Source organism: Ochotona curzoniae, unplaced genomic scaffold, assembly GCF_017591425.1.
Source record: "Ochotona curzoniae isolate NIBS_2020 unplaced genomic scaffold, NIBS_Ocur_1.0 contig_4093, whole genome shotgun sequence".
Taxonomy (NCBI): domain Eukaryota; kingdom Metazoa; phylum Chordata; class Mammalia; order Lagomorpha; family Ochotonidae; genus Ochotona; species Ochotona curzoniae.
The window spans coordinates 3191409-3216626 of record NW_024466124.1 but is presented as its reverse complement, the minus strand read 5'-3'; the positions used below and the strand labels follow the sequence as shown (position 1 = coordinate 3216626).

General features: G+C 37.3%; 1 protein-coding gene across 1 annotated transcript in view; it reads right to left on the bottom strand.

Annotated features, from left to right (window-relative positions):
• Window positions 1-25218, bottom strand: part of LOC121159211 (limbic system-associated membrane protein-like) — a 390706-nt gene that overhangs the window by 48226 nt on the left and 317262 nt on the right. Inside the window, exon 2 of the mRNA XM_040984190.1 lies at window positions 20957-21189. Within this exon, the coding sequence (XP_040840124.1) occupies window positions 20957-21189 (233 nt within the window). The remainder of the gene's footprint in view (window positions 1-20956; window positions 21190-25218) is intronic.

Genomic DNA, 25218 nt, shown 5'->3' with positions numbered 1-25218 from the left:
ATTATTTCACAAATGAAATTGCCACCGTTTCTAATACTGCTGAATTAGACACAGTACAATCTTGCAGTACTTCAGTAATTAAGCTGGTGACACACACTGTCAAAACAAAACAGTAAAATTCAGCTTGAGCCTTTTATCTTAAGAGAAAAAGAGATTTATTTTTCACCCATTGTAAAAGGCAACTCAACTCATATCAAGTTTCTTTAGGACTGGCTCATCAATCATATAGGAAAAATAAACAAATAACTGTATAAAAATGCAAATCAAACAAATTAGAAAATACATTAAATATTAGAAATACATGTTTCACTTTGAAAATGGGATTTCATAGAGAAAATTCAACATTCGAAACGATTTCAATGCATTCCTACTTATGGGAAACTATGTATTAATTATTGTCAAATTTGAGGAAAGAAAAAAAATTTTAAACGGTACTGTCATGTTAAAAAACAAAACGAGAAATTAATTTATTGCAAATGTTCAACTAATAGGAAGAATGTCTTCTTCAAATGACATGGTACTCTATCAAACATACTATGTTGCCTCCAACCCCTTTTTTTATTCAAGCATCTATCTGTTTAGGTTTCCCATACACACATTTTGAAGTACCCTTTAACTGTATTGTTGTTTTGCTTCTGGCTATATCTTTAACTTCTAGGAATGTACAGTGAATAAGTGAATGAATAAGTGGAGATATGGAGGAATGAATTAATAAAGTTGCTTCCTTTTTAGGGGTTTAGTTAGAAGATAAGGGGCTGGAATAGAAACCAGCAATTTGTTACAGTTTCATTAATAATTTCTCAAGGGATAACAGCCTCCTCTGTGATATTACATATTTTTGAGGTTTTTTTTTTTCAGGTAAACCTGAAAAGTTTCAAAAATACAAAAGAATTTGTGCTTTTATCCTCCCATAGAGAAACAGGATGATGAGCCAATGAAACACTTGTCCCAGTCTGGAACAAGCGGTGAAGCATAGCCCAGATATGCCTAGCAAGTTTTTACAGCATATAAAATAATGGAAGTAATACACCTAACAGGAGGATTAGTTGGCATTTACTAAATGCCAGGCCATTTTGTTTTTAAAAATTGATTACATTTATTTTTAAATGTCTACACATATGCACCAATGCAGAACTCTACAACTGTCACTGTTACTTTCTCTTGCAAGGAGAGGAGGGGAGATGGATCTCTATTGTATCATGGAAAACAACGAAGAAAAAGTAAAGGAAGGGCCAGCACAAAAGATAATAGAATAAGCACTAAACTACATAGCTAGCAAATGAGCCTGCCTGGAATGTAATGAATATATTCTAGCCTCAGATCTAAAGAATCTTAAGCTGCTGTGCTTTAAAGCTTAGAGGTAAGGTTAGGATTTGGAGAAATACATTCTCTACTGTTCTAAAAAAACTCAAAATAACATAAAACAAAAGCAATGTTTGGAAACCATCCATCATGAGCTGGTTTTCCAAATGGATTATGCCTCTAAAGCAAAGTCAGCGTTGATACATTTTTGGATAGCATCAGAATACTTTTCCGTGATCCACAGGGGTGAACATGGAGACTGCATTCACTTTGGAGTTTGCACCTGAAAGGGGCCAAGTTTTCCATGGATATGTGTATACTTGGTTATCTGAGCAGCGTTCTGAAAGTGGACCCAGCTATACCCATTATAAATCAAATTAGAAAATGACACTTGAAAAGTAAAGAAACATAACAATGCTTCATTTCATAAAAGCATCATGTAAAAATGTATCCAACTTACTATGCTTATCATTTCAGGAGATAGTAGTATCTCAAATACAATTATATCTAACATTTTCACCTAAACTTTTAGTTTCGTTTTCTATATTTGGTCAATATTTATGATAATGATGTACAATAGTACATCAAATACAATTGCATCTAATGTTTTACATCTAGATGTGCAGTTTTGTTTTCCACAGCTGATCAATCATGTGCTACAGTTGCTTAGAAAATCCAAATTCTTTTCCAATGCACTGATTACTTTTTGTCAATTCAGACTGGCCAGGGAGATTACCCCACATGAGCATTTGTTACACAAAGTAGTTTCATTATCATAATCAAGTCATTCACACATTCTTTTTCTCAAGTTCTAAAACTATAAACTAGTGACCATCGGCACCAAACACCACACAGTCAAGATACGTAGAGAACACTTTGTCACATCAGCATCTGCAGATCATAATTTCCCTGCTAACTCAAGCTAAATATGCCCAAGGGAACTGTTCACACACTTTCCTTTATGTCCTTCTGTGTCAAAAGAAGCAGCATGTTAGGAAAATAAACAAGTAAGCAAAAATAACTTCTGGAAGCAGACACACCTGAGTTTAAATCATGACGTTGTCATGTGTGTGTAAATTTGGGTGAATTATTTATTCTTCTGTCTCTATTATGGCATTTATAATAGGACTGGTAATATTCACTATATAATAGAAAATGAATGAGAATCATATACAGGTAATAATGCCTGCCTTATTCCAGGCTTCTCAACAAAACACTATATAGAGATGAGGTGACATTAAAAACAGCAAAAGCTTATTTCTCACAGTCTGGATCTGAGAAGTCCAAGACCCTGGCAGTGGCATGTCGCATGTCTGGTAAGAACCAACTTCTTCATTCACTGTGTCCTCACATCAGGACAGAGTGAAGGCACTTCTTTCTAAACCCATCACCTTGGGACCTCTTTCCCAAAAGCCCAATCTTACTCATGATGGTGGAGCCTAATGATCTCCCACAGTTCTCATCCAAAGATTGTGGAAATTAGGTTTCAACATATCGATTTAAGGGAGCAGAAACATTCTGTCCATGGCGAGCAGACTCTTCAAACTACACTCTGTGGCATTAGCACTACGCTCGCTGAACCCACTACAGTCAACACATTCAACACACTTTATGGAAAAAACAAACCAAACCTTTGATTTACTTTCAGATGCTTTGTTGTCTATGAGACAAAACTCGACTATCTTCTCCAGATACTATAACTGTTATCCGTTGAGACTTTATCCTGTCCTCTCTTCCTATTTGGAATCTTCCTCAGTTGCCTTTTCTCAGATACTACTACTTTTCAGCAACTGCCTGTAACACCTTACCTGCTTCACAGGTTCCACACTGAGCAAACCAGTCAACATTTTTGCCAAGTTAACATCCTCAACTGACTTCAGAAAATGTTGCAACAAATACAGATTAGGGTTCTTATCACCTACTTGGAATCTTATTACATTACACCCCATGCCCTAATCTCCTCCTATCTATTCAGTAGTATCCCTGTTCCTAGGATCACTCCATTTCCACATATACATTGTTGGTAAAACTCCTGTAGCCTTAAGCTACATTCTTCACATGCTTTTCATCTGAGCACCCCTCTGAATGTCTATTTTCTTCCTGCTCAATAAGTATTCCACATTTAATTTTCCACACAACTGTGGACAGCCCACCTGTGCCAGCCTCCCTGTGATATTACTAATTAGAAAGAGAAGCCACAGCTGAGAATTTGATACATTTGAGTTAGTACAGCAATTCTTACCTCCTTAAGTCCTCACCAATTTAGGACAAACTATCCGTATGTATCTTTAATGTGGAAATCTCTATTCCCGTTTCAGGCTTGAACTTGAATAAATTGACTTTTCTTTTAATGTCTTCCTTTCTATCTCCATATGATGTCGTCCTGTCTGAGCTTGTCCCCTCCTATAGAGCATATAATGTGATTGCCTTTAAATGGTAGTTCACGCACACAGATGCATCAAAAATGTTATTCATGCTGATGAGGAGGGAGTTTAACAAAATAGTGGCATTAGGCACTAAAACTGCAAAACAGTGAAATCTAAAAGTCTCATTTTATTGAACCAGTTCTACCATCTTATGACCAGAGGCACTCAAGCAGCAATAATGCACAGCTAGACACACTGCTGTGAAATACAGATCTCACCCCACAGCCGGCTATATGCATGTGCAAATCATAGACATATACAGAAACAACCTCCAATAGAACACAGCAGCTGTCACCAGCAGCCAAAATCACTCCAAGGACTTGGCATTGGTAGATTGGCAAATAAGCCCCTAGTTATTGCTGGTCCATCAATCAGGGGGCAATTTGGCTATGCAGCATTCTTGAACAAGGCTTTCTCCTGTTTAATTCACTTCAAGAACATTTTGCAAGGCAATGAAATAAACCCCTCTGTAATTTGATTTAAATGTCTAATATAAGGGATTTATCCTTCATCTCTGGACACCTACTTTATTTTATCTTGCCACTCTCTAAAAAGAAAATCTGCAAGTTGTTACACAACACAGAACAATAGAATTGAGTTAAGGGTTTACTCTGCTTTACTTCAGAACTACTAGAAAGAATCTGTTGAGATAATGAGCCATGTGCAGAATTTAGTAGTTTACTAGCTTCTTTTTCAGAGATGACTAAAGTCTTTTAGAAACATTCAGTTGAAAAGCACAGTTACAGAGAAAGAAGAGACAGAGGAAGATCTTCCATTTTGTAGTTCACTCACTATGCCAAGCCAAGACAGGAGCCCAAAGCTTCCTCTAGGTCTCCATGTGGTGCAGGGGATCAAGTACTTGCCCCATCCTCTGATGCTTATCCATGCACACCAGCAAGAAGCTGGACCTAAAGTGGAGCACCTGGGAATGCTCCCTATGGGACCCCAACACTGTAGCCAGCAATGCTGTAGGCAGTGGCCCAAAGCACCAAGTCAGAGTCCTGGCCCCTACTTTTAACTCTCAAGTGATTATGAGATGGAAACGAAATGCAAAGATAAGCTAACTCTTGGCCTCTGGATCCATCAAAACTTCCCTTTAATGGGGGAATGAATAAGAAATGAGCTTCTCAACAAACAGCAAAGAATGGTTTACAACCGTGGAAGCATCCTGAGAGGAGTAAATATGTCATTGATTTTAAACAGCAGTATTATCCAGCAGAGAACAGATCAATGAGAGTGACATAGGTTTTCAGATGCTTCAGGATGTTAAAGAACAATCCTATTTCCCCCTTCCATAAACCATGCCATCCAAAGCAGTAATTTACAGTATGCTATAAATCATTATCTACTCAGCAACCAATCAGCAGTCAGGAAAATTATTTCTACCCCCATTTTTTTTTGTTGTTTGGAATAACCTGAAATGCTCTAATTTCTGCTGGCTTGTAGGCCTGGTACAGCTTTTATGGCTGGATACAGGGTAGAAAATAATGAGCTTTCTTTCAGATTTAATACAGCAAACACTAAAGGGGGAAACTGATATATTTTCCCTAGAAAATTTGAAGTACTCAATGATTATTAGCTGTGGACAAGTATTGCTTTCCAAGGATAGAATGAACAAGGACGAAGGATGGAGAATCCATCCTCACACAGGAAGAAGGACAGAGAATAACAATGAATAGGGACTAAAATTTTCATAATTCATCTCAACATTGTTGTTATGTAACTTTACTCCCTAGGTGTTACTGATACAAAGAGTGTTCACGCATTACCAAGTGTTTTCTGAGCCTTCATTTTCTTCAGTTCTGCATGATTTCATACAGAAACCAAGTACATTCTCTTTACCCTTGGAGCACAGAGCAATGTGGGAAGTAAGATATGTCACCAAATCGCTATGTGTTAACATGCTATTTGTACATTTTGAGATAAAGAGATGTGATTCTAGTGTTAGAAAAGAATCTGCTTATTGATAATAAGATCAAGTAAGCCAGTAAAGAGAAATCACTTTACACAGAATATGCTGAGTGACACTTTTAAAATGCAAGAGAAATTTACTGTCATTCACAGTTAAGCATTTCACTGATTTCCATCATACTTAGAATGTCTACCCACTTCATATAAAAAATAAGCAAAATCCCAAACTAAGAAGCACCACCGTATCTGCAGGACTCCACAGGACTCAGCAGCCTCGGCTGGTTTTCTGTCCCTCCTTTCTCACTGTGTTCTAGTTCACTTTCAGATCCCTCTCCTATGCTCCATCTCTGCTCAGAATACAGTTTCTTACATTTGTGGACAAAACTGCACAACTTTTGGCAATGATTTGATTATCGAAGATAAAAATACACAAATAATCAGCAATAGGTTTGGGATTTTTACATTGTGGAAAAATCACTCATGTCCTGGCAGTCTGTGTGAGCAAGAGTACCACCACTGGGAGCAATAGAAGCATCTGGAAACAAAGGTAACATCAGAGCTACCATTCACAAAGATCTTGAAGTGATCAGGATGGTTTAGAATACAAAAACGTAAACCTAGATACAAAGCTGATAAAGGGGCCTGGCGTGATAGCCTAGCAGCTAACATTCTAGCCTTACATTTGTCGGGAACCCATATGGGTGCTGGTTCTAATCCCAGCTGCCCTGCTTTCCACCCAACGACTTGCTTGTGGCCTGGGGAAGCAGTCAATAATGGCCCAAAACTTTGGAACCCTGTACACACATGGGAGACCTGGAAGAGGCTTCAGGATCCTAGCTTCAGATTGGCACAGCTCTGGCTGTTGTAGCCACTTGGAGAGTGGATCATCAGATAGAAGAGCTTCCTCTCTGCCTCTCCTCCTTTCCCTATATCTGATTTTGCAATAAAAATAAATAGATCTTTTTTTTAAAGCAGAAAAAGAAGTAGTAAATAGAATGCAAGAACAGATATGATTTACAAAAATGAAATCACTCATGGAGAAGAAAGATAGATAAGAAAAGTTAAGAAAAAAGCCTCTTTTCAGGAAGTTGAATTGTGCCCCTATCAGAAATATGGAAATCAGAAGGGAAAGGAGGAGGAGCTACAGAAGCAAAGATTAATTTTTACTTGAGCATCACAAACATGAACTGGCTGATACAAAGAAATGCCTGCTTTTAGTTCAATTTCAGTTTATAATTTACGGAACTAAAGAACAAGGCCAGTAACAGATATTTGAAATCAAACTATGCAGTTGTTCCAGTTACTACAATTTATCAGTGAACAAATCAGAAAAGGAAGATATGTGGACAGCACTGATGAAATATGAACACTAATCCCTGAAGTACAGCCACTAAAGGACATTTCACGGAGATAGTCCTATAGATCCAAGGAATTTTAGGATAGTATGTTATTTCAGGAAATAAAGGAAAATTAGCTGTAGAAGAGGGTTTGGTGGAGTTGAGAAGACTGTTGAGCATGTGTGCAGAAGTAAAACAGAGATCAGCACTGTGGTTAAGACTTTGCCTGAAGTACCAGCATCCCATACGGGTGTCAGTTCGAGCCCCAGATGCTGCACTTCCAACCCAGATCCCTAACAATAAAGCATGGGAAATGGATAAAGTGGTTGAGCTTCAGCCGCTTCCAGGGATACCTGGAGGAACCTCCTGCTTCCTGGCTTCTGGCTTCAGACCAGCCCATTTCTTCCACTGGCAATGACCAGTGGAAGAAAGACTTCTGCCTTTTCTCTCGATATAACTCTGCCTTTCCAATAAAAACAAATGTTTATTTAAAAATAGAACAGACATAAAAGAATTACATAAGAAAACTTGCCCTTAATAAAAGGAGTGAGGAAGTACAAAGTTATAGATAAAAATTAGGGAAGCCACTAAAAGAAGCTATTCTACACAACTGAGTTAAAAATCAGCAAGAGCTAAATGAAAAAGAAAAATTACAGAAATCATGAGGAATTAACTAGGTTACTGTGGCTCTGGGTCACACCTTTTATGACTCAGCAAAATAAGATATCCCAATTCGCAGCAACATTTAACATCATTTAAATCAGAGGAAGCAAATAAACTTGGGCGTCACTCACAGATACAGACTAGAGAGGTCCAAAGATGGTAAGACAAAATAAACTTGAATTTGGGGAGCCAATAACAAGGCTTCTGAAATGTCAGACTATGGACTACAGCTTAGGTAGGTTAAGCAGATGAAGCCAGTGCATGGTTAGAAACATTTCCAAGAGATTTTGATGGAAGACTTTCATTTTTGTTAACTTTATTTAGAAACTTGCACAGGAAACTGTATTTGCAATTTTATTTCAGTTGAGGAAATTAAAAATGTCCCACCCACATAAAATCTCCTCCTCAAGAATCTGTAGAGTGTGTATATATGCATGTACAATTATCTTTATAATCTCTTTAAAACAGAATATATCTTTATAAGTCATAGTAACCTGATATTTTAATCATTTCTGAATGTACTATTTTAGCTAATTCCATGAAATACAAAAGAGAATAATATGAACATTTAGGTGAGGGGGTGATGGAGAATGAAGAAGAAATAGGAAAGTAAGAGAGGAGACATATAAAAAAAGATATTTTCTGAAAATTAATCCTTTTAATGATCATTTCAATAATTCTTATTGAGCCATTCTTCATTTATTACACACATATACACACTAAATTTTAAGAATTGAGCAATATAAAACTTTATGTGTAAAGCCAAACCCCAAAAACCTCGTAAAATTATTTTGATATATTTCATTCCCTTTTTATTCAACAGAGATGTTTTCAATACCATATGCATGAGGGCATATGGTGTGTGTATTGCTCAAAGTTTACAAAATTGAGGTTATAGATTATACTGTTTTGCAAACTCCCTTCACTTGCCCATGTATTGGAATTATTTTTATCATTTAATAAAATGTTCTCTAAATATAACAGTTAATGCTTCCTTAGATGAATGACTCTGTTTTATGTAGAAGGAATAGAAGACGTCTCCCCTTCTGCAAAGGGAACTCATTGCAACTCACATCACTGGGAAGGCTGCATAAACAGAATCCTGAGAAAACATCATCAGAAAAAGAGTAACTCTTGGTGAATCTGAACTCAAGATGCCTTAGTTTTCACTCAATCAGCTTGATGATAGATGAGGATTTGATGGAAACATGAGTGACACAACTGCTCCCCTAAAAACTCATCACTACACAAATTACATGACCAGTTTCTCTTTGGTTCTAAGCTCCCTCTATGAATAACTATGTCTGGGACAGGTATACTGACATTTTAAGACCTAGATCTCATGTCTAACCCCCAGAATTTAAGGATGTCTGGATTTTATTTTAGCTTTTATAATGATGGTATGGCAGGATGAGAGTACAATCTGCATCCCAATTGCATTGAAGAACAAAGAAATTCCCCAAAAGAGGGAGAGTCTCTGAAGTCTAAGAAGTCAGCATAATATCCATTATGTAGTTCTTATAAAATGCAGCTTATTTAACTTTCTAATTCCTTATTCTGAATATTCAGAATAGTTCCCATAATTAAAAAAATTAATTCTGCAAGGACCCCTTCATACAAAACTGTATGTTGGCATTTTAGATTATTTTTCTTTCCACACTTTTATAGAAGTGAGATTAGTGGGTCCTATGAGTGAATTGCATTTTAAAATTTTGATAGACAGCCCTATCTTTCCCTAGGAAAGTTTCTACTAATTTGTACTCTCGGCAGGGCAATTTAGAAGTGTCGTTTTCCTACTGACTTAGAAGTTCTGGTTAGTTTCATTTGATCAAGAACTTCCTACTTAAAAAAGTAGTGATCACTGTGTTTTAAATCCTTCATTGGAAATGATGCTGTAATAACTTTCGATGTCTGGTGTTACTATGTTTCCTTTTGCCAACTGGCCAGTTAACTTGCTGACAAATTTGAGTCACATTCCATTTATAAATTTATTTATATTTTCTTCACTGACCTGTTGAAATACAGCTGTATACTGATGGTATTAAAGCTTTAAGTATTAATTATTTTGTATTTCAATCAGTTTATCACTTGTCATAACTTTATGTTTATATGTGTATCCTCACATTTGTTTTGATCTTTGTTGTCTTCCCTTTTATGCCAAGAAAGTTTTACTCACTTTGTTGAGAAAATATATTTAGTAATGATTCCTCTAGATTTTTTCCATATTCTTACTTTTAGAACTTGTATTTTGACTCATTATGTAAAGTACAAATTCATAGAGAATCAAGGTGCCAGAGTACGGTGAGGACATGTTTCAACAGATGGAGAAACATTAGCCCAGGTGAAGCAGGGAGGGCACATTCCAGGAAATAGGAGAGGACAGACTGATGGCAGAGGAGCACCTGGAGACTGATGGACACAGGAAAGCAAAGACAACGATGTGGTGCTGAAGTGAGCCGATGCATCGGCAGCATCCGGCAAGCAGCAATTTGAACTCTATTGGCAGCTGGAATTCCACAGCAACTAGATGGGAAGGGGAGTTCACAGAGAACTCAGCAGATGAACTCAGACAAAGAACTGCCTACCCTGCTTGTTTGTTTGATTTGACCATGAGCAGAGACAGAGCAGCAAATCCCAAAGCTATAATGCAGGAACAGGGTAGAGTTGAACTGGGAGCCATTTTGTGTAGGGAGACAATGGCTATGGGACAGGACTGCACATGCACTAACCTGGGAACAAACTGATTGCAGGCTCAGTGAATTGCAACTATGTGGTGTCCTTCAGGCTCCACCACAATAAATCCCAGCAGCCCCCAGAACTCCACGAGTAGCAATCAGGTACCATTTTGTACAGTGTGGCAAAGGCTTTGTGACTGCAGACAACAATGAACTGCACACGCACTGAGCTTGGAGCAAACTCACTGAGCTCAGTGTATTGCACTGGTCCCACAGGGAAAATAATACCAACTTTGGCAACTTACAGCTCAAAAGAAGTCTGTGTAGCCCTCACACCTAATGGCCAGCACGTTCCAGCAAGATCAATACCTGTAGCAACCTAGCTAGTCAGGACACCCTGTATCTCTCTAATCCTCGGAAGTGCATGAATTAGAACTGGGGGAATTGTACAGACAACAGTGCAACAACAACTTGGGATCACAGGAGGCAGAGTGCTGAGCCAGGAGTTGGGGCTATGGAGACCATGGTGGAAGCCTAACCTAAAAGTCCAGACCTAAAACTCACTGGAGGGATAAGCGCAAGTGACTGCAAATGAACTATGAATCAACCAAAATAAGTAAAATTGAATTGTATAGCTGTGGGTGTCACAGCTTGGAAACCTGCCCTAAGAAGAAGAATCTGCTAACCAAAAGTACAATGAAAGAGACAAAAAAGGAGACAAAGGCACAATGAATATTACTGAAGACTCCCCTGCAAAGGAGCAAAAGTGTTTGCCAACCTCAGAGTTAACTAAGGAAGACCTCGAGAAAATGGGGGAGACAGAATTCAAAATACTTGTTATAAAGCTTCTTATCATCATTGAGAAGCACATGCAGGAATTTAAGGACTATGCTACATAGCAAATAGCAACACTGAAAAAAATCAAGCAAATTATTGGAAATGAAGGATGCAATAAACCAAATTAAAAATTCCATGAAAAGTCTCAATAATAGAATGAAGGTGACAACAGACAAAATTCTCATTATTGGAAGCTATTTCTTGTCATAATGGGGAAACAACCAAAAAGCTGAAAGTAAAACTGGGTCAAGCTAAAAAAAAAGTATTCAAGAATTAAGAGCACTGTTAAAAGGCCATATATAAGAGTTATGGGAGTTACAGAAGGTGCAGAAAGAGAAGCTAGGTTTAAAAATGAATTTAACAGAATAGTAAAGGAAAACTCCTCCACTCCAGTGAAGGAATTGGAAAATAACATCCAGGAGAGGCACGGAACTCTCAATAGGGCTGACCAAAAGCAGTCTTCACCAGGACACATGATAATTAAGCTCTCTTTAATCAAACATAAGGAAAAGATCCTTAAATGCGCACATGAAAAAAAATCAATTGGCATTTAAAGGAATGGCAATTAAATTCACAGCTAATCTCTCACAGGAAACTCTATAGGCCAGAAGAGAATGCAGCAACATATTCCAGATTCTAAAAAAAAAACCAAACAAAAAAAAAAAACCATGTTGGCCCAGGATAACATACCCAGCAAAGCTTTTCTTTGTTTTTGAAAATGAAATAAAATTCTTCCACAGCAAAGAAAAGTTAAAAGAATATGTCTCTTCCAAACCTGCCCTACAAACAATACTTAAATTTGGTCTCTTGACAGAGAAGAGGAAAAGCACTCAGCAAAACCAAAGGCAAATGTGAAGAACATCCCAGTAAAATAACAACAGAAGACTAAATCAATGAAGACCCGATTGCTGAAATGACAGGACCAAATTACCAGCTATTTATATTAACTCTGAATACAAATGGCTTAAATGCATCAATTAAAAGCAATGGATTAGTAGTCTAGATTAAAAGCATAAAAAACATTTATCTGTTGTCTACAGGAGATACATCTCACCAACAAAGATCAGCAGAAACTATATCTGCCTATTATCATCTTAAGAGTGTGATAGTACATCTCTTTGTGTAATAGTATGCACAGAGGTATCAGATATACTAGATCTCTGCGTGTACTTCCTTGCTAATGCCTATCTTGAATACATTTTGTATTTCACTTTTATGTTGAAGTCATTGCAAAATGTATAAAAAGTTGCAAGAATATTATCAAGAATCCCCAAATAATATCCTGCCCAACTGCAAGTTTTGTCAAATGCCTTCCTATGTCTTTCAGAAAGAAGCCCGATGTAGGTCACATATCTCACTCAGGTCTAAGATCTCTCCAAATGCCACCAAGCTTGGAAAGTTCCTAAGTTTGTCCTGATTTTCACGATATTTTAAAGATTAGAGGAAATCTTTTCTTATACCATTCTTCATTGTGTGTGCTGATTTCTTTATTTATGAATAAATTTAGTTTTTAAAGACATTTGAAGTGTAGATACCAACATTTTAATATTTTAATGGTTGAAGTAAGATCTCTGTAAACAGTAGCAGATTTATCAGTAGCCACATTTATTTGTAAAAACAACTTATCAGACACTAGATATAATCATGTCAAGCAGATGCAGATCCATTGTGGAACAAATTCTTACACCTGTGTTCATAACTGTCTTCAAAATTCTGGTCATGAGTTTTGAACATTCATAGTGATACAATGATTCAAGATTTGAGAATAGCTGAAGCATTTTTCATCTGAGTTTTCAAGTCGTTTTCTTTCTTTCCTGATGTCCAGGTTTTCATACTGAGTTTCTCCTAATGCCTCTCTTAGTACTGAGATCATTAAGTCTCTAATACACTTTTAAAAGTGTGAGAATGTATACGTCTTATTTAATGTCACTAAAATGTCATTAGCAGATACATGAAATTTGAAGATGCTAATTATGAATGGATGAGATTGTTCTTGATAAAAGCAAATCAAAATTTTGAAACTTAACAAAATCAAATACTTGAGACTATCAATTTAACACAATATGAAACAATGTATTCAAATATTTTAGACACAGTGCCTCATATTTCCCCTTTCCATTAGCTGTCAAATTGCTGATGTGATCAGTGAGCACCTCAAGTCTGAACCTGATTTATTAACATCCCATGAAGTGGCTACTCTTAAAAAAAAAGTCACCTGAAAGGTAGGGAAATTAGAGGACTTCAGGGTACAAAATCCAAATGAGAATTCCAATTAAGCATTAAGACTCACAGCAATCAATAGAATTAATCCTTAGAAGAACAGGATGAGAGTGAAAAAAAAAAAAGATATCCTTCAGAGTTTTGTGTAATTGATTTTGGTCATCCTTAGGGGTATATATCAGGATTGTGTTTCAATTCCAAGTTTCAAAAGTTTAAATCCCAAACTGAATGTTGGGCACAGTAGTGTGGCCTAGTGGGAAGGAAACTGCTAGATGCTTTCTTGCATATGCGAAAATTAATTTTCAAAAGAAACAAAGATCCTGACAAGAAAAATAGAAGGAAGGAAGGGAGAGAGGGAGGTAGGAAGGGAAAAGGAAGAAAGGAAGAAAGAAAGGGAGGAAAGAAAGTCTCAGGTGTATCAATTTAGCTGCAAATACATTGCTTTGTGAACTTGGGTTTTTGTTTGTTTGTTTGTTTGTTTTTTCAGAAATGTATTTATTTACATTGAAAAATAGACTTACAGAGAACTGGAGAGAAATGGCTGATAAGGCTGGAGTTCAGCCAATCTGAAGCCAGGAGACAGGAGCCTCCTCTGGCTCTCCCAAGTGGGTGCAGGGTCTCAATACTTTTGGCCATCCTCCACTGCTTTTCCAGGCCACAAGCAGGGAGCAGCTTGGGGAGTGGAAAACACGAACTGACACCCACATGCACTTGCAGGTGGAGGATTAGCCAGCTGAGCCATCATGCCTGCCTTCAAACTTTATTTTAGGTACTTCTTAAATTAATAGACAGAAATTACATACTAATACAGAATTGTTTAAAGATTTATTTATTTTTATTGGAAAGGCAGATATACAGAGAGGAAGAGAGACAAAGAAGATCCTCCATCTGATAGTTTACTCCTCAAGTGGCCACAACAGCTGCAGCTGAGCCAATCCGAAGCCAGAAGCCAGAAACTCTTTCGGATCCCCCACGTGGATGCAGGGTCCCAAGGCTTTGGGCCGTCCTTGACTGCTTTTCCAGGTCACAAGCAGGGAGCTGGATGGGAAGCAGGGCTGCCAGGATTAGAACCAACACCCATATGGGATTGTGGAGTGTGCAAGGCAAAGACTTGACTTCGCTATCGTGCCGGGCCCAATATACTAGTGCAGTATTAATGAGTTTCTTGCTATTTAAAACTGGCCATGAGTGAAGTTTATTATTTTGTCAGTTGACTGTTATGTATTACCCTTTCTTAAGTGTCTATGTGGCTCTGATGTTTTTTGCTTTTTACTTCTTATAACCTTCATTAGGTAGAGCCTTTAAGCCTTTGTCTATAAAGCAAATTAACAATACATTAAAATAATTAAGTAAATTAAAATAAATAATAAATATATCTTAAAATAATAAATGCAAAATAAAAATATGAAAAATAATAAAATACTAGGTTAGACAAAGAAGGATGCTTCCTAATGTGTCCTTGTCTTATATTAGAGCACCGGAGTTTTGTTTTCCTGCTCCATTCCTAATTCCAGTGTCTGGGCATGCAACCTTTGGCGTTTCCTGACATCCATATAGAAGACCTGGATGGAGGCACTGGTTCCCAGCTTAGGGCTAGCTTAGCTCCGGCTGTTGGCAGAGTGAATGAGAACGAGCTTTCTATGAGTCCTAAAGAAATTAAAAATAAGTAAATGCTGAAGTGCTAGAAACAAAAAGCTCTGTACTAATTGTGGCAAAAATTAATGCTTTTAAACATTTGAGCTTTCAATTGTTAAGTAAAAAAAAAAGCGCCTGTGGACATGGCAAATCCAAGTCAATACTGGATCAATGGACACAGGAAACAAAACTTTTTAAGTGTATGCATTAAAAAAAAAAAAAAGACCAGGGCCTGGTGCGGTAACCTAGCAGCTAAAGTCCTCAGCTTGAAGGCACCAGGATCCCAGCAGCCCTGCTTCCCACCAAGCTCCCTGCTTGTGGCCTGGGAAAACACTGAGGACACCCAAAGCCTTGGGACCCTGTACCCACGTGGGAGACCAGAGGAGGCTCTTGGCTTCTGGCTTCGGATTGGCTCAGCTGAGCCATTGCATCCACTTGGACAGTGAATCAACGGATGGAAGATGTTCCTCTCTTTCTCTCCTCCTCTCTGTATATCTGACTTTGCGATAAAAATAAATAAATCTTAAAAAAATAAAAAAGAAAAAGAATGGCTAAACATGTTGGTTTTACAAGTAGTTTCATATTTTTTCATTACCATATTGTTTTAATTAAGGTAATTTGTAATACAGTTTGTATCAACTAATATATTTTTATCAGCTTTGTAATTTCAGTCATAGATATGAGAATGAATTTTTTAGTACTCTAGTACCGAACTAAATTAAATGGAACTATTTACTGAGAAATACATTTCAAAGTCCTTAAATATAAACGAAACATATTATCATCAATTTTATTATTTGTGAATTAGGCCATTGCAAACCAAGCGTAATAGCATACGAAGAGAGGATAAGACTATAAAGGAGTCTAGGGTGAGCACCAGCAGGAGAATTATGCAATGCAACCACTGAAATATGAGGGATGTTGTGGCTGTGATAAATGGGGCACTGCAAACAAGAATCACATTTTAAAAATACTACCATGTAGTAAGTCCTTTTGTATTCATATACACATGTATGTCCTTAATGTGGCCTAGCGCAGTCATGGCTACTGGGATCACAAGAAAAGTGAACCAAGGTTAGACCTCTCTCTCTCTCTACTCTCCAAATATATACAATTATAAAAAGATAGCAAGAGCTCTCATTTTTGAAACCATCCTTCTCAAGACTCAGTCCTACAAGCTTAATCTGTTTCTGATAAACATTCAAGCTTGGTTGATTTCTAACTTTTGCAGGGCTCCAGTGCAGACTCTGCGGTTTTAGATGTAATTTGATGCAGTGTCATACACAAGAATGAAGGAGCAGGAAGCATTAAATCCCTCTCATTGTTTATTTAGGTCCTTAACAGAGCAGTCCTAGATTTCTTTGTGCATCTCTGAGTCACCTGCAGAATGTTACATATTTGTGAATTTTGACCCCTTGCTCTGATAAAATTTTCCTGGCTGTAGCTCTCAGGAATCTGTATTTCGAAAAATACAATAAAATAATATTTAGACGTTGCTGCAAGTTAAGAATGATCACACCCAAAAAATTTGACTGATTACATGTACAGCATGATTAGATAGGCCAATAACCCTGGATAAAAAATAACGTCACTGGGCCTGGCACAGGTAAAGTCCTCACCTTGCACGCACCAAGATCCCATATGGACATCAGGTTCTAATCCTGGTGACCCTGCTTCCCATCCATCTCCCTGCTTGTGGCCTGGGAAAGCAGTCAGAGACAGTCCAAAGTCTTGGGACCCTGCACCCACTGGAAGACCCAGAAGAAGCTTCTGGTGTCTGGCTTCAGATTGGCTCAGCTCTGGCCATTGCGACCACTTGGGGAGTGAATCATGATGGAAGATATTCCCCTATATCTCTCCTCCTCTCTGTACCTCTGACTTTCAATAAAAAATAAATAAATCTTTAATTTAAAAAATAACATTACTAATGGAAATGATGACAGTGTACTCTGTTTGATGTAAAGGCAGATATTTTCTTAATATTTGAATTTACATGCTGTGGAGAAGCCATCGTAAGCATCAAAAAATCTTATCTTAGATATGAAGTATCTTATACAGGTATCTCAAACGTTTATGTTTGGGTAAGCGTGACTTCCCCCGATGTAATATTTCATATAAAGTAGTCACAGGTGACTCTTCACTTTACTGTTAATTTGCAAGTTTGCTGATACAATACCGTCACCTATGTTACCTTTATGAGAAGGGTGTGTGTGTAGAACCATTAAGTGGCCTGCGATTGAGTTTAGTGAACCATGTATCATATTTAATTTGACACAGGATATTTTGTGCATAATGACCCTCTTGAACTTATAACAATGTACTTCCTCCATGAAAACATAATCACCAAAATAAGAGAAAACACTGGCAATGTTGGAAAGCCACTGAAGTGACAGGCATGAATACAAAAAGGAAAGAGTGCACCCAGAGAAGCCACGTGCAGGAGAAAGGTGAGCGGTTACACTCACTGTTTGAAAAAGCTGAGATATTTTAGGAGCAGGGCAGAATACTATAAATATTTTTTTCAGCTTTGATCCATAAAAAAAATATGGACAGTTTGAGAAGAGAGGGTTCCTAACACAGGAGCAAGCAAGGCAAGCAACCTTGGAGGGCCATGAAAGCTGAAGTATTTGTCAATTCTGCATGTTCCTTTCTCATGGCCAGCAAGATTAACTTAACAATACTTGGGGAAAAGCACTATCTGAAATTTAAGTTATTTCTGATTTTTTTTCTTGCAATTTAAAGACACATAGTTATTTTAGAATAAATTGGTTCTCTATCAGCAAGAGTAGCATCACCTGGGATCTTGTTATATGAAAACTCCAAGGCTCTTCCCAGATCAACGGAATCAAACATTGTGAGAAATTCCCACCAGTCTCAAATTTAAAAAAAAAAAATCATTTATATTTTGCTTTGTTCTAAGAATCTCTCAGATCCCAAAGAAATAAATCCACAGAAGTAAAGAGGACGCCAAGGAAAAGGAAAGTTGAAAAATGGAAGGGAAGGAGCCAAAATAATTGAAAGAGCCTTCTGCCAGGAAACAAACAAGGAGTGACAGTGGCCATGAGACTCCGAGGGGGCACTTCAAGCTAAGTGTGAGTCTAGGAAATACTGGCACCTGCTGGTTTGTTTCATCATTGTTATCATCATCCACTGTACAATAAACTCTGGATACCAGGTTTGCATGGATCATTTAACTTGATTCCTACAACAAATGTAGGAGGATTTGAAATTTAATTTTATATCTACTCTATGTATGAGAAAAATGAGACAGAAGTTCAGTGGTTTATCCACAAGTTTGTTCAGACAGTCAGGAAGAAAACTGAGATTTTAACCTAGGCTACAATGTTTGCTTAATAGCTAGTTAAGCTGTATTTGTAGAAACCAGTGGACAGACAATTTAAAAAATCCCAAAGTTCGTTGGATCTCCACAAAAGGTGCTGTGGGGTTGGAGAAGGAGGGATAACGGAAGCAGAAATGCAAGTGTGAGAAAAGCAGGTACAATGGAAATGTGAGGTGGAAACCAGCAAGAGTGATGAGAAGGCATGGAGCCCCTGACAACTGCAACACTGAATGTCTTAATGGAAAGAGCTTGAGCCAGTGGCTGCCAGATAGCAAATACCAACAGATATGCAGTTGTCTAAAATATCCCCCTTGAACACTCAAGGTCACTGAAGAGACACTCCTTTCTTCACTTTCCTTGGAAGTTCAGATGGCTTTCTAGTTTTCTCTTTCAGAGAAAAGTAGATAAGAAAGTACAACATCTTAAATCACATACATTTGGTTTTAAAACCATGTTCTAAACCATAGGAGCCTTGGAAAAGTTCCTCATTGTCCCTGAGCTTTAAATTTTGCATGCATGCATACACACATACTTGTACATATGTATAGTTAACCTACTTAACAGTAATAGCATTAAAGGAGACAACAAATAAATATCACTTGACCCCATAAATTAAATTTGAGTTCATTTGTATTACCAAGGCATGAAGGTGCATAAATAATAATCTAATCTAGCTTTGGCTCTAATTTGCTTGGAGTGGTCATGCATGTATCTTAAAAGTACACAAAAGAATAAGAAAACATGAAAGAGTTGTGGATATTTGGTGCTAAGAGATCAGAATCAATATATGTTGCTAAACTAGTCCTTAATTTAGCATCAAATGCACCCCATTCAGAATTAATTCCATATGTGTGTTTTGACCATGCATGTGACTAAGCATGTAATTTAATCTGTCTCTTCACACAAAAATCAAGGAATGTAATCATCAGATTGTCTAATTTTATTTAGTTTAAGATAATGTAAAATTTCCAGTGTGGTTTTGTGGACTTTATTAATAACATTAAAATTATAAGGTTATTTAAGCTGTGTGGAAATATGAATATACTATCAAACAGAAATTATTTTCAAGCATAATATATCATTTAAAAACACATTAGTAAAATCTGTTACGTCAAAATTTAAGCAGAAATACCATGAGATGAATTCATTAACTGTCATTAGACAAAGTAAGTTATAAGCAGCCTTGAACAATGTATCTCCCCTCCACTTGTCATTGAATCAGGAATAAGGTCTCCTTTGGTTTTGCAATGTGTGTGTTTGTGTCTGTCTGCTTGTGCTTGTGTTTTTCAGGGAGTTTTTAAAGTAATCCATTAATATATGTACATATCTATTTATATTGATACATTTATATGAACTGTGTGCAATCTGAAATGTACAAATCTCCATTTGTAGAGCTCACCATAAAGAAAGCATGCTGGGCTTTGACTGGGATCAGAACTTTCCAGTTCAGGGCACCTGCCTTTTACAATTAATAAAATGAAGCTTCCAGCCATTGCAAATAGACTTCGATAGAGGTCACATAACTAAACCACCCTTCCAGTAGGCAGTCTCTGATGTATTTTATTCCATTTTCAATCTATTAATCAGAGGAGTTGGGAGAGCAATAATTTAAATGCTGCAATAATCAATTCCATAATGCATTAATAGAAGCTACAGTCAAACTTTGCCATACCACTGACTGCATTGGAATCCTGATAGGAGCCCTAGGGCCATGTCTAATTTGCATTAAATTTACATAAAATTGTAAATCAAGAATACATGAGCACAGACCCAATATTTGTTCTTACTTAGATCTTTCCTGATAGATGGATTGAAGCTGTTGGTGGTTTAACTTCACTTGCAATAAAATCGTGCAGTTGCTCAGTTTTGCTTTCATTCTGCAATTATGGAGAAAAGGACCCAAGAGAGTTTCTGTTTGAGGGCATGTGCATGCCATTAGGGTTTTGATCCTATAAAACCATGACTCAGATATGCCTTTGGAAATTTCTTTTTAGAAGTAAATTGTCCCCAGTGACTTTGCAGATCCTTGTCAATAGATTTGCTCACAAATAATTTGTCATTAGCTAGAGACACAAACCAAATAGAAAGCTGGACAGCTGAGAAGATAAAAGGGCCTTTGGGAATTTTTATTTTTCCAAAAGACTTTTGTTATCGCACATGCACACACAGAAACTAGACAATTAGTGGTAATCTTCAGAGCAAGGACATATAAAATAAAGTTTTCTTACATTCAGCAGAGTATCTAATACCTCACCGAGTGGTGGAGTAAATTTTATATGGTTCTAATTATTCTGCGTATTCTTGCTAAAATTTTCCTTTATTCCAACCACTCTGGTATTTACTGTATGTTATTTTATTTATTTCAAGTCAGGTGTAGGTAAAGTGCTCCCACCAGGGTTATTCACTCAGAGTGGGAAAATTACCTCCTGCTCTTCTTACTCTCATTTTATACCTATCTTTCAGAAAGAAAGCTGATACTTAAATACAATAATATATTGGAAAGGTATTTTCTTTTTCCAGAAAAAAAGACTTTACAAATATTTTGTTTGTTAGCATTATTGTTGGTTCCCACCTCTCACTTACCACTCAATTATCCTACATGTTTCTTACCTTGCACAATCAAGTAAACTTGGGAGGTCTTGGGCTCATGCTGTGTCTGTACGGAGCAAGTATAGGAACCCTCATCATAGACATCCACCTTCTGGATTCGGAGGCTGTATTCCAGAGAATGGCGCTTCTCCAGCTCAACCCGGGGATCCAGAGACCACTTGTCATGTCCAGCGAAAATGATGCCAGAGCGGTTCAACCAGGCCACCTTTGAGTTCTTGTCTTCTACAACACACCTGCCAGATCAGAGTAACGATGTTAGCACCTTACCCACAGCTGTATCTGCTTCCCTTCTTCCATGATTAGAGTCAACAAGATAAATCAAGCAAAATATACAGAGAATGAATTATTGTCCTACTAAATATTTGAGTTTTAACTATTTTTAAAAATTTCTTTAAAATAGAAATTAATACCCAAAAGATGAATATCATTGACTGTAGTAGACTCAATTCAGACATAAACGATTGGAGGATGAGTGATACAGGCAAATAAAATTAAGTTGAACACTGACTTTCCCCTGGATTGTCATCTTATTTAGGTATAGGTCACTGGCACAGATGGGACTGGGAAAATTAGAAATCTGATGTGGCACACTCTATCCTGTCTTGAGTACTGTCTACATTCTTGTGTGATGGTAGAGTCAGGTTACACTCCACGGCTACAGGAATTACACTAGATTACATGTTTGCTGCTAAATTTTCCCAGTTTCAATTGTAATATGTGCAATTTCAAGCATAAATGCAGAGGTGTTGTGTCAAGAAAAAGCAAACATCATCTGGCCTAAGTTTGTTTTCAGCTGCTAAGGATATCAAGTTGTCTGGTGGCAAGACAAAGGACTCCTAGAATTGTTGGTCATACTGAATGAGAACAATTCCTCACTGGAGATGAAGGAACAAGTTGGGTAGTTCATAGTCCAAGTAATCTGAAGGATAAATGCTGATATGAATGACTATTTCATTAGAAATTTTAAAGGATCTATTTATATAAAGTATATGAGAAGGTAAAAGAACATGGGTTGGTAGAAACGTGGATGCTACATGATAAATGTTTTTTCTTTTAATTTCAAAAAAATTTGGCAAAGTAAAATTCAAGGGGGGAAATTAAAAAAAAAACTCTCTATATCCCTTTGACAAGATTTATGTCTATCTTAAAGGGAGATTATCCCAGACCCTGCTCCCAGCTGCAGAGCCAGCTGCTCAACCCTGGGGCATGAAGGGATGGACAGTGTGTCGGGAGAATGATGGCACAACAAGAAAACATTATGTTTCCTTATATTTTCTAAATCAAGTCTAACCCAGGCTTTTTCTTGGGTCAAAACTAGGCATATTCCACATGAATGCATAGACAAGAAGTTAGGAATCTAACTCACATCCAACAAGAAAGGGATGTAGAAGCCAATTTCTACCTCTCCCTGGAAGAATAAAGCACGTGAATACTGTAGCATTTGGTAAATGTCATATGAACTAACACACCGGACAGATGATCACTCGTACCCCATGTCTGATCCCTCAAACTCTACAACCTCTCCAGTGTCTCCTCTATGACATAAATCTTCCTTGTAATTGCTACATGAACTGTAAGGTTTTAGAGTAAGAATGTAACCTAGTAATTTAGGTGACAAACTATATGGGTTTTAGTTTCTTCTCATCCTGTTTGTTTTCATAAACATGTTTAGATTCAGGAACATGTCAGTATCTTTATTCCCAGTATATATTTCACTGCCATTGGGATATTACTGGGCATAATTACACAAAAACAATGATTGTGAACTCCTTTTTCAGGAGCACAAAGCTAGCCTCATAGAAACTTGCTGCTTCAGGGCAGACCTTGTTTTATTTCCTATGTAACAGTCTCTTTTTACATTTTTATTTCTTTGTTTTCTTTTTTTTTTTTTTGAAAATCAGAGAGAGTGAGTGAATGAGAGAGATTTCATCAGCTAGTTCATTATTCAAATGTTGGTAGCAACCAAGTCTAGGTTGAGTAGTAGCCAAGAGCCCAAATTCCATGTGGATCTCTTTCGTGGGTAGCTGGGACTCAAGTGCTTAAGTTATCATCTGCTACATTCTATTAGAGGCATTCACAGGAACCTAGATAGGAGGTAGGGCATTTCAACCCATGCGTATGCATGCATCCCAGCCACAGGTGTCCCTGCTGTTACACAGTGCCTGCCTCTCCTGCCCCAGTCTTTGTGACATTAATTTCTCTGTCTTTAGGGTCATTTATAAACTAATTAATAAGCTGTTTATTGTCCAATACCATATCTTTCACGAAGCTGCTGTATACAGATTTCATAAGCCTTGATTAAAACAGGAAAATGAAGAGAAATTTCTAAATTCAACTTTCTTAGTGTTAAACACTGATTCCATAGAATGTTTTTTAAGAAATGTGTGATGCTGCAAATAACCCCCAGATTTAGAAGGAGCTGCATCCTGGAGTCGGTGTTAACATTTCGAGGGAAGGGATGGAGTAAGTATTTCCTCTTTAAATGAGGTTTCTAAGAGGCAGTGAAGGGCATGGGGGCATAATTTAGAGCGTCCCAGCTCTGGGAAACCTCCTCTTTGTACTACACCACCCCATTCACCTGGCTCTCTCCACTGCACTGCACATGGATTAGTAATTATATTCACCTTATCTCAGGAGCTGATTAAAGATGATGACCCTATTGTAATTTACCTGCTGAGTCCTTGCTGATCTTAGTAACACAAAAATCATTCACACCGGGCCTGGCGGGGTAGCCCAGTGGCTAAAGTCCTTGCCTTCAATGCGCTGGTTCTAATTCTGGCAGCTCCACTTCCCATCCAGCTCCCTGCTTGTGGCCTGAGAAAGCAGTTGAGGATGGCCCAAAGCCTTGGGTTCCTGCACCAGCATAAGACACCCGGAAGATGTTCCAGGCTCCTGGCTTCGGATCAGTGCAGCACTGGCCATTGCGGGTACTTGGGGAATGAATCATTGGATGACAGATCTTCCCCTCTGTCTATCTGATTTCACAATAAAAATTAAAAAAAAATCATCCACACAGTAAATTCTCCATGATATGTATATTACTAAACTGACTATTCTTTAATAAAGTTCTCTTGGGATAATTTCCAAATCTTTATTTACTATATAATAAATGAATAACTATTTCAATGTCCTTCAATCAACAGAATTATCTAATATAAAAGGAAGTGTAAACTTTCTTGTACAGTAATAATCCAGTACTTGAATACAGGATTAACATGTAAGTGAAGAAGAGTGGGAAAAAAATGTTCACTGTTTCCACTAGGAAGAATGATGACATCTGAGAAAAAAAATCCTCTGTATTGCATGTGGGAAATCATAGAAAGGATAAAAAGCACTAAAATCAATTTTAACATGTTGCCCAGTTTAAACATGAACCCTCAATTATCAAGTGGCTTATCTACATTAAGTATAACATGATAACTTTTTTAAAATTTTGTTTTAAAAAAATAGAAAAGGTAAGCATGCAAGATTTTTATCTCTTCTGTTCAGTACATCTGAATCCATAAAACTGTCACAAAAAATCAGTGCATTCATAAAAGTCTCAAGCATTGGATCTCCACAAACATTTTATACCGACTACATTATGCATATACACAAAGTTTCATTGACAATTCCATTCAGACTGAAAAACCTGGGGATTATTCTACTAAAATGATGGATATAATTGGAGAAAGTAAAGAAATGCTATCTTCAGTTTGTACTAATAGATTTCCTAATGGCATATTTACTGACAGGATATCCATGAAAAAAGTGATAACATGTCCATTAGATGTTAAGTCTCCTCAATTGATTCAAGACACATCTCTTAATTTTTAAGAAGTACTGCTGGCTGCTAAAAATGTATCAACTTAGCATTCATCAAATGTACCCAAAGTTAGTATTATTTAAATTTCCTCTGTTTCTCAACAGTATAAGCTGGCATTTATTCACTGATCACAAATAAATACATTTTACTCAACTTCACATCCTTTATATATTCCTGCTTTTTGGATTTTAGGGTCTGGAGTCAATGAAATAAGCTGGATACTAAAAGACATTCATTTATTCCTAAAATGATGAAGAAACAGTCAGATGAATGGTCCTTAAGTGAGGGCAAAGTATATCCTTCAGCATTTGGCTGTTTTGGGAGATGCTTTTTGATTGTTGCAAATGGAGAGAGAGTTGCTGGTACTGCCATAAACTGAGTAAGGCCCGGGCCCCAGGGGTGGGGTAGCAATGGGCCGAGGGGAGGTGTAGTTGCTGCTGCTGAAACATTCTTAAAT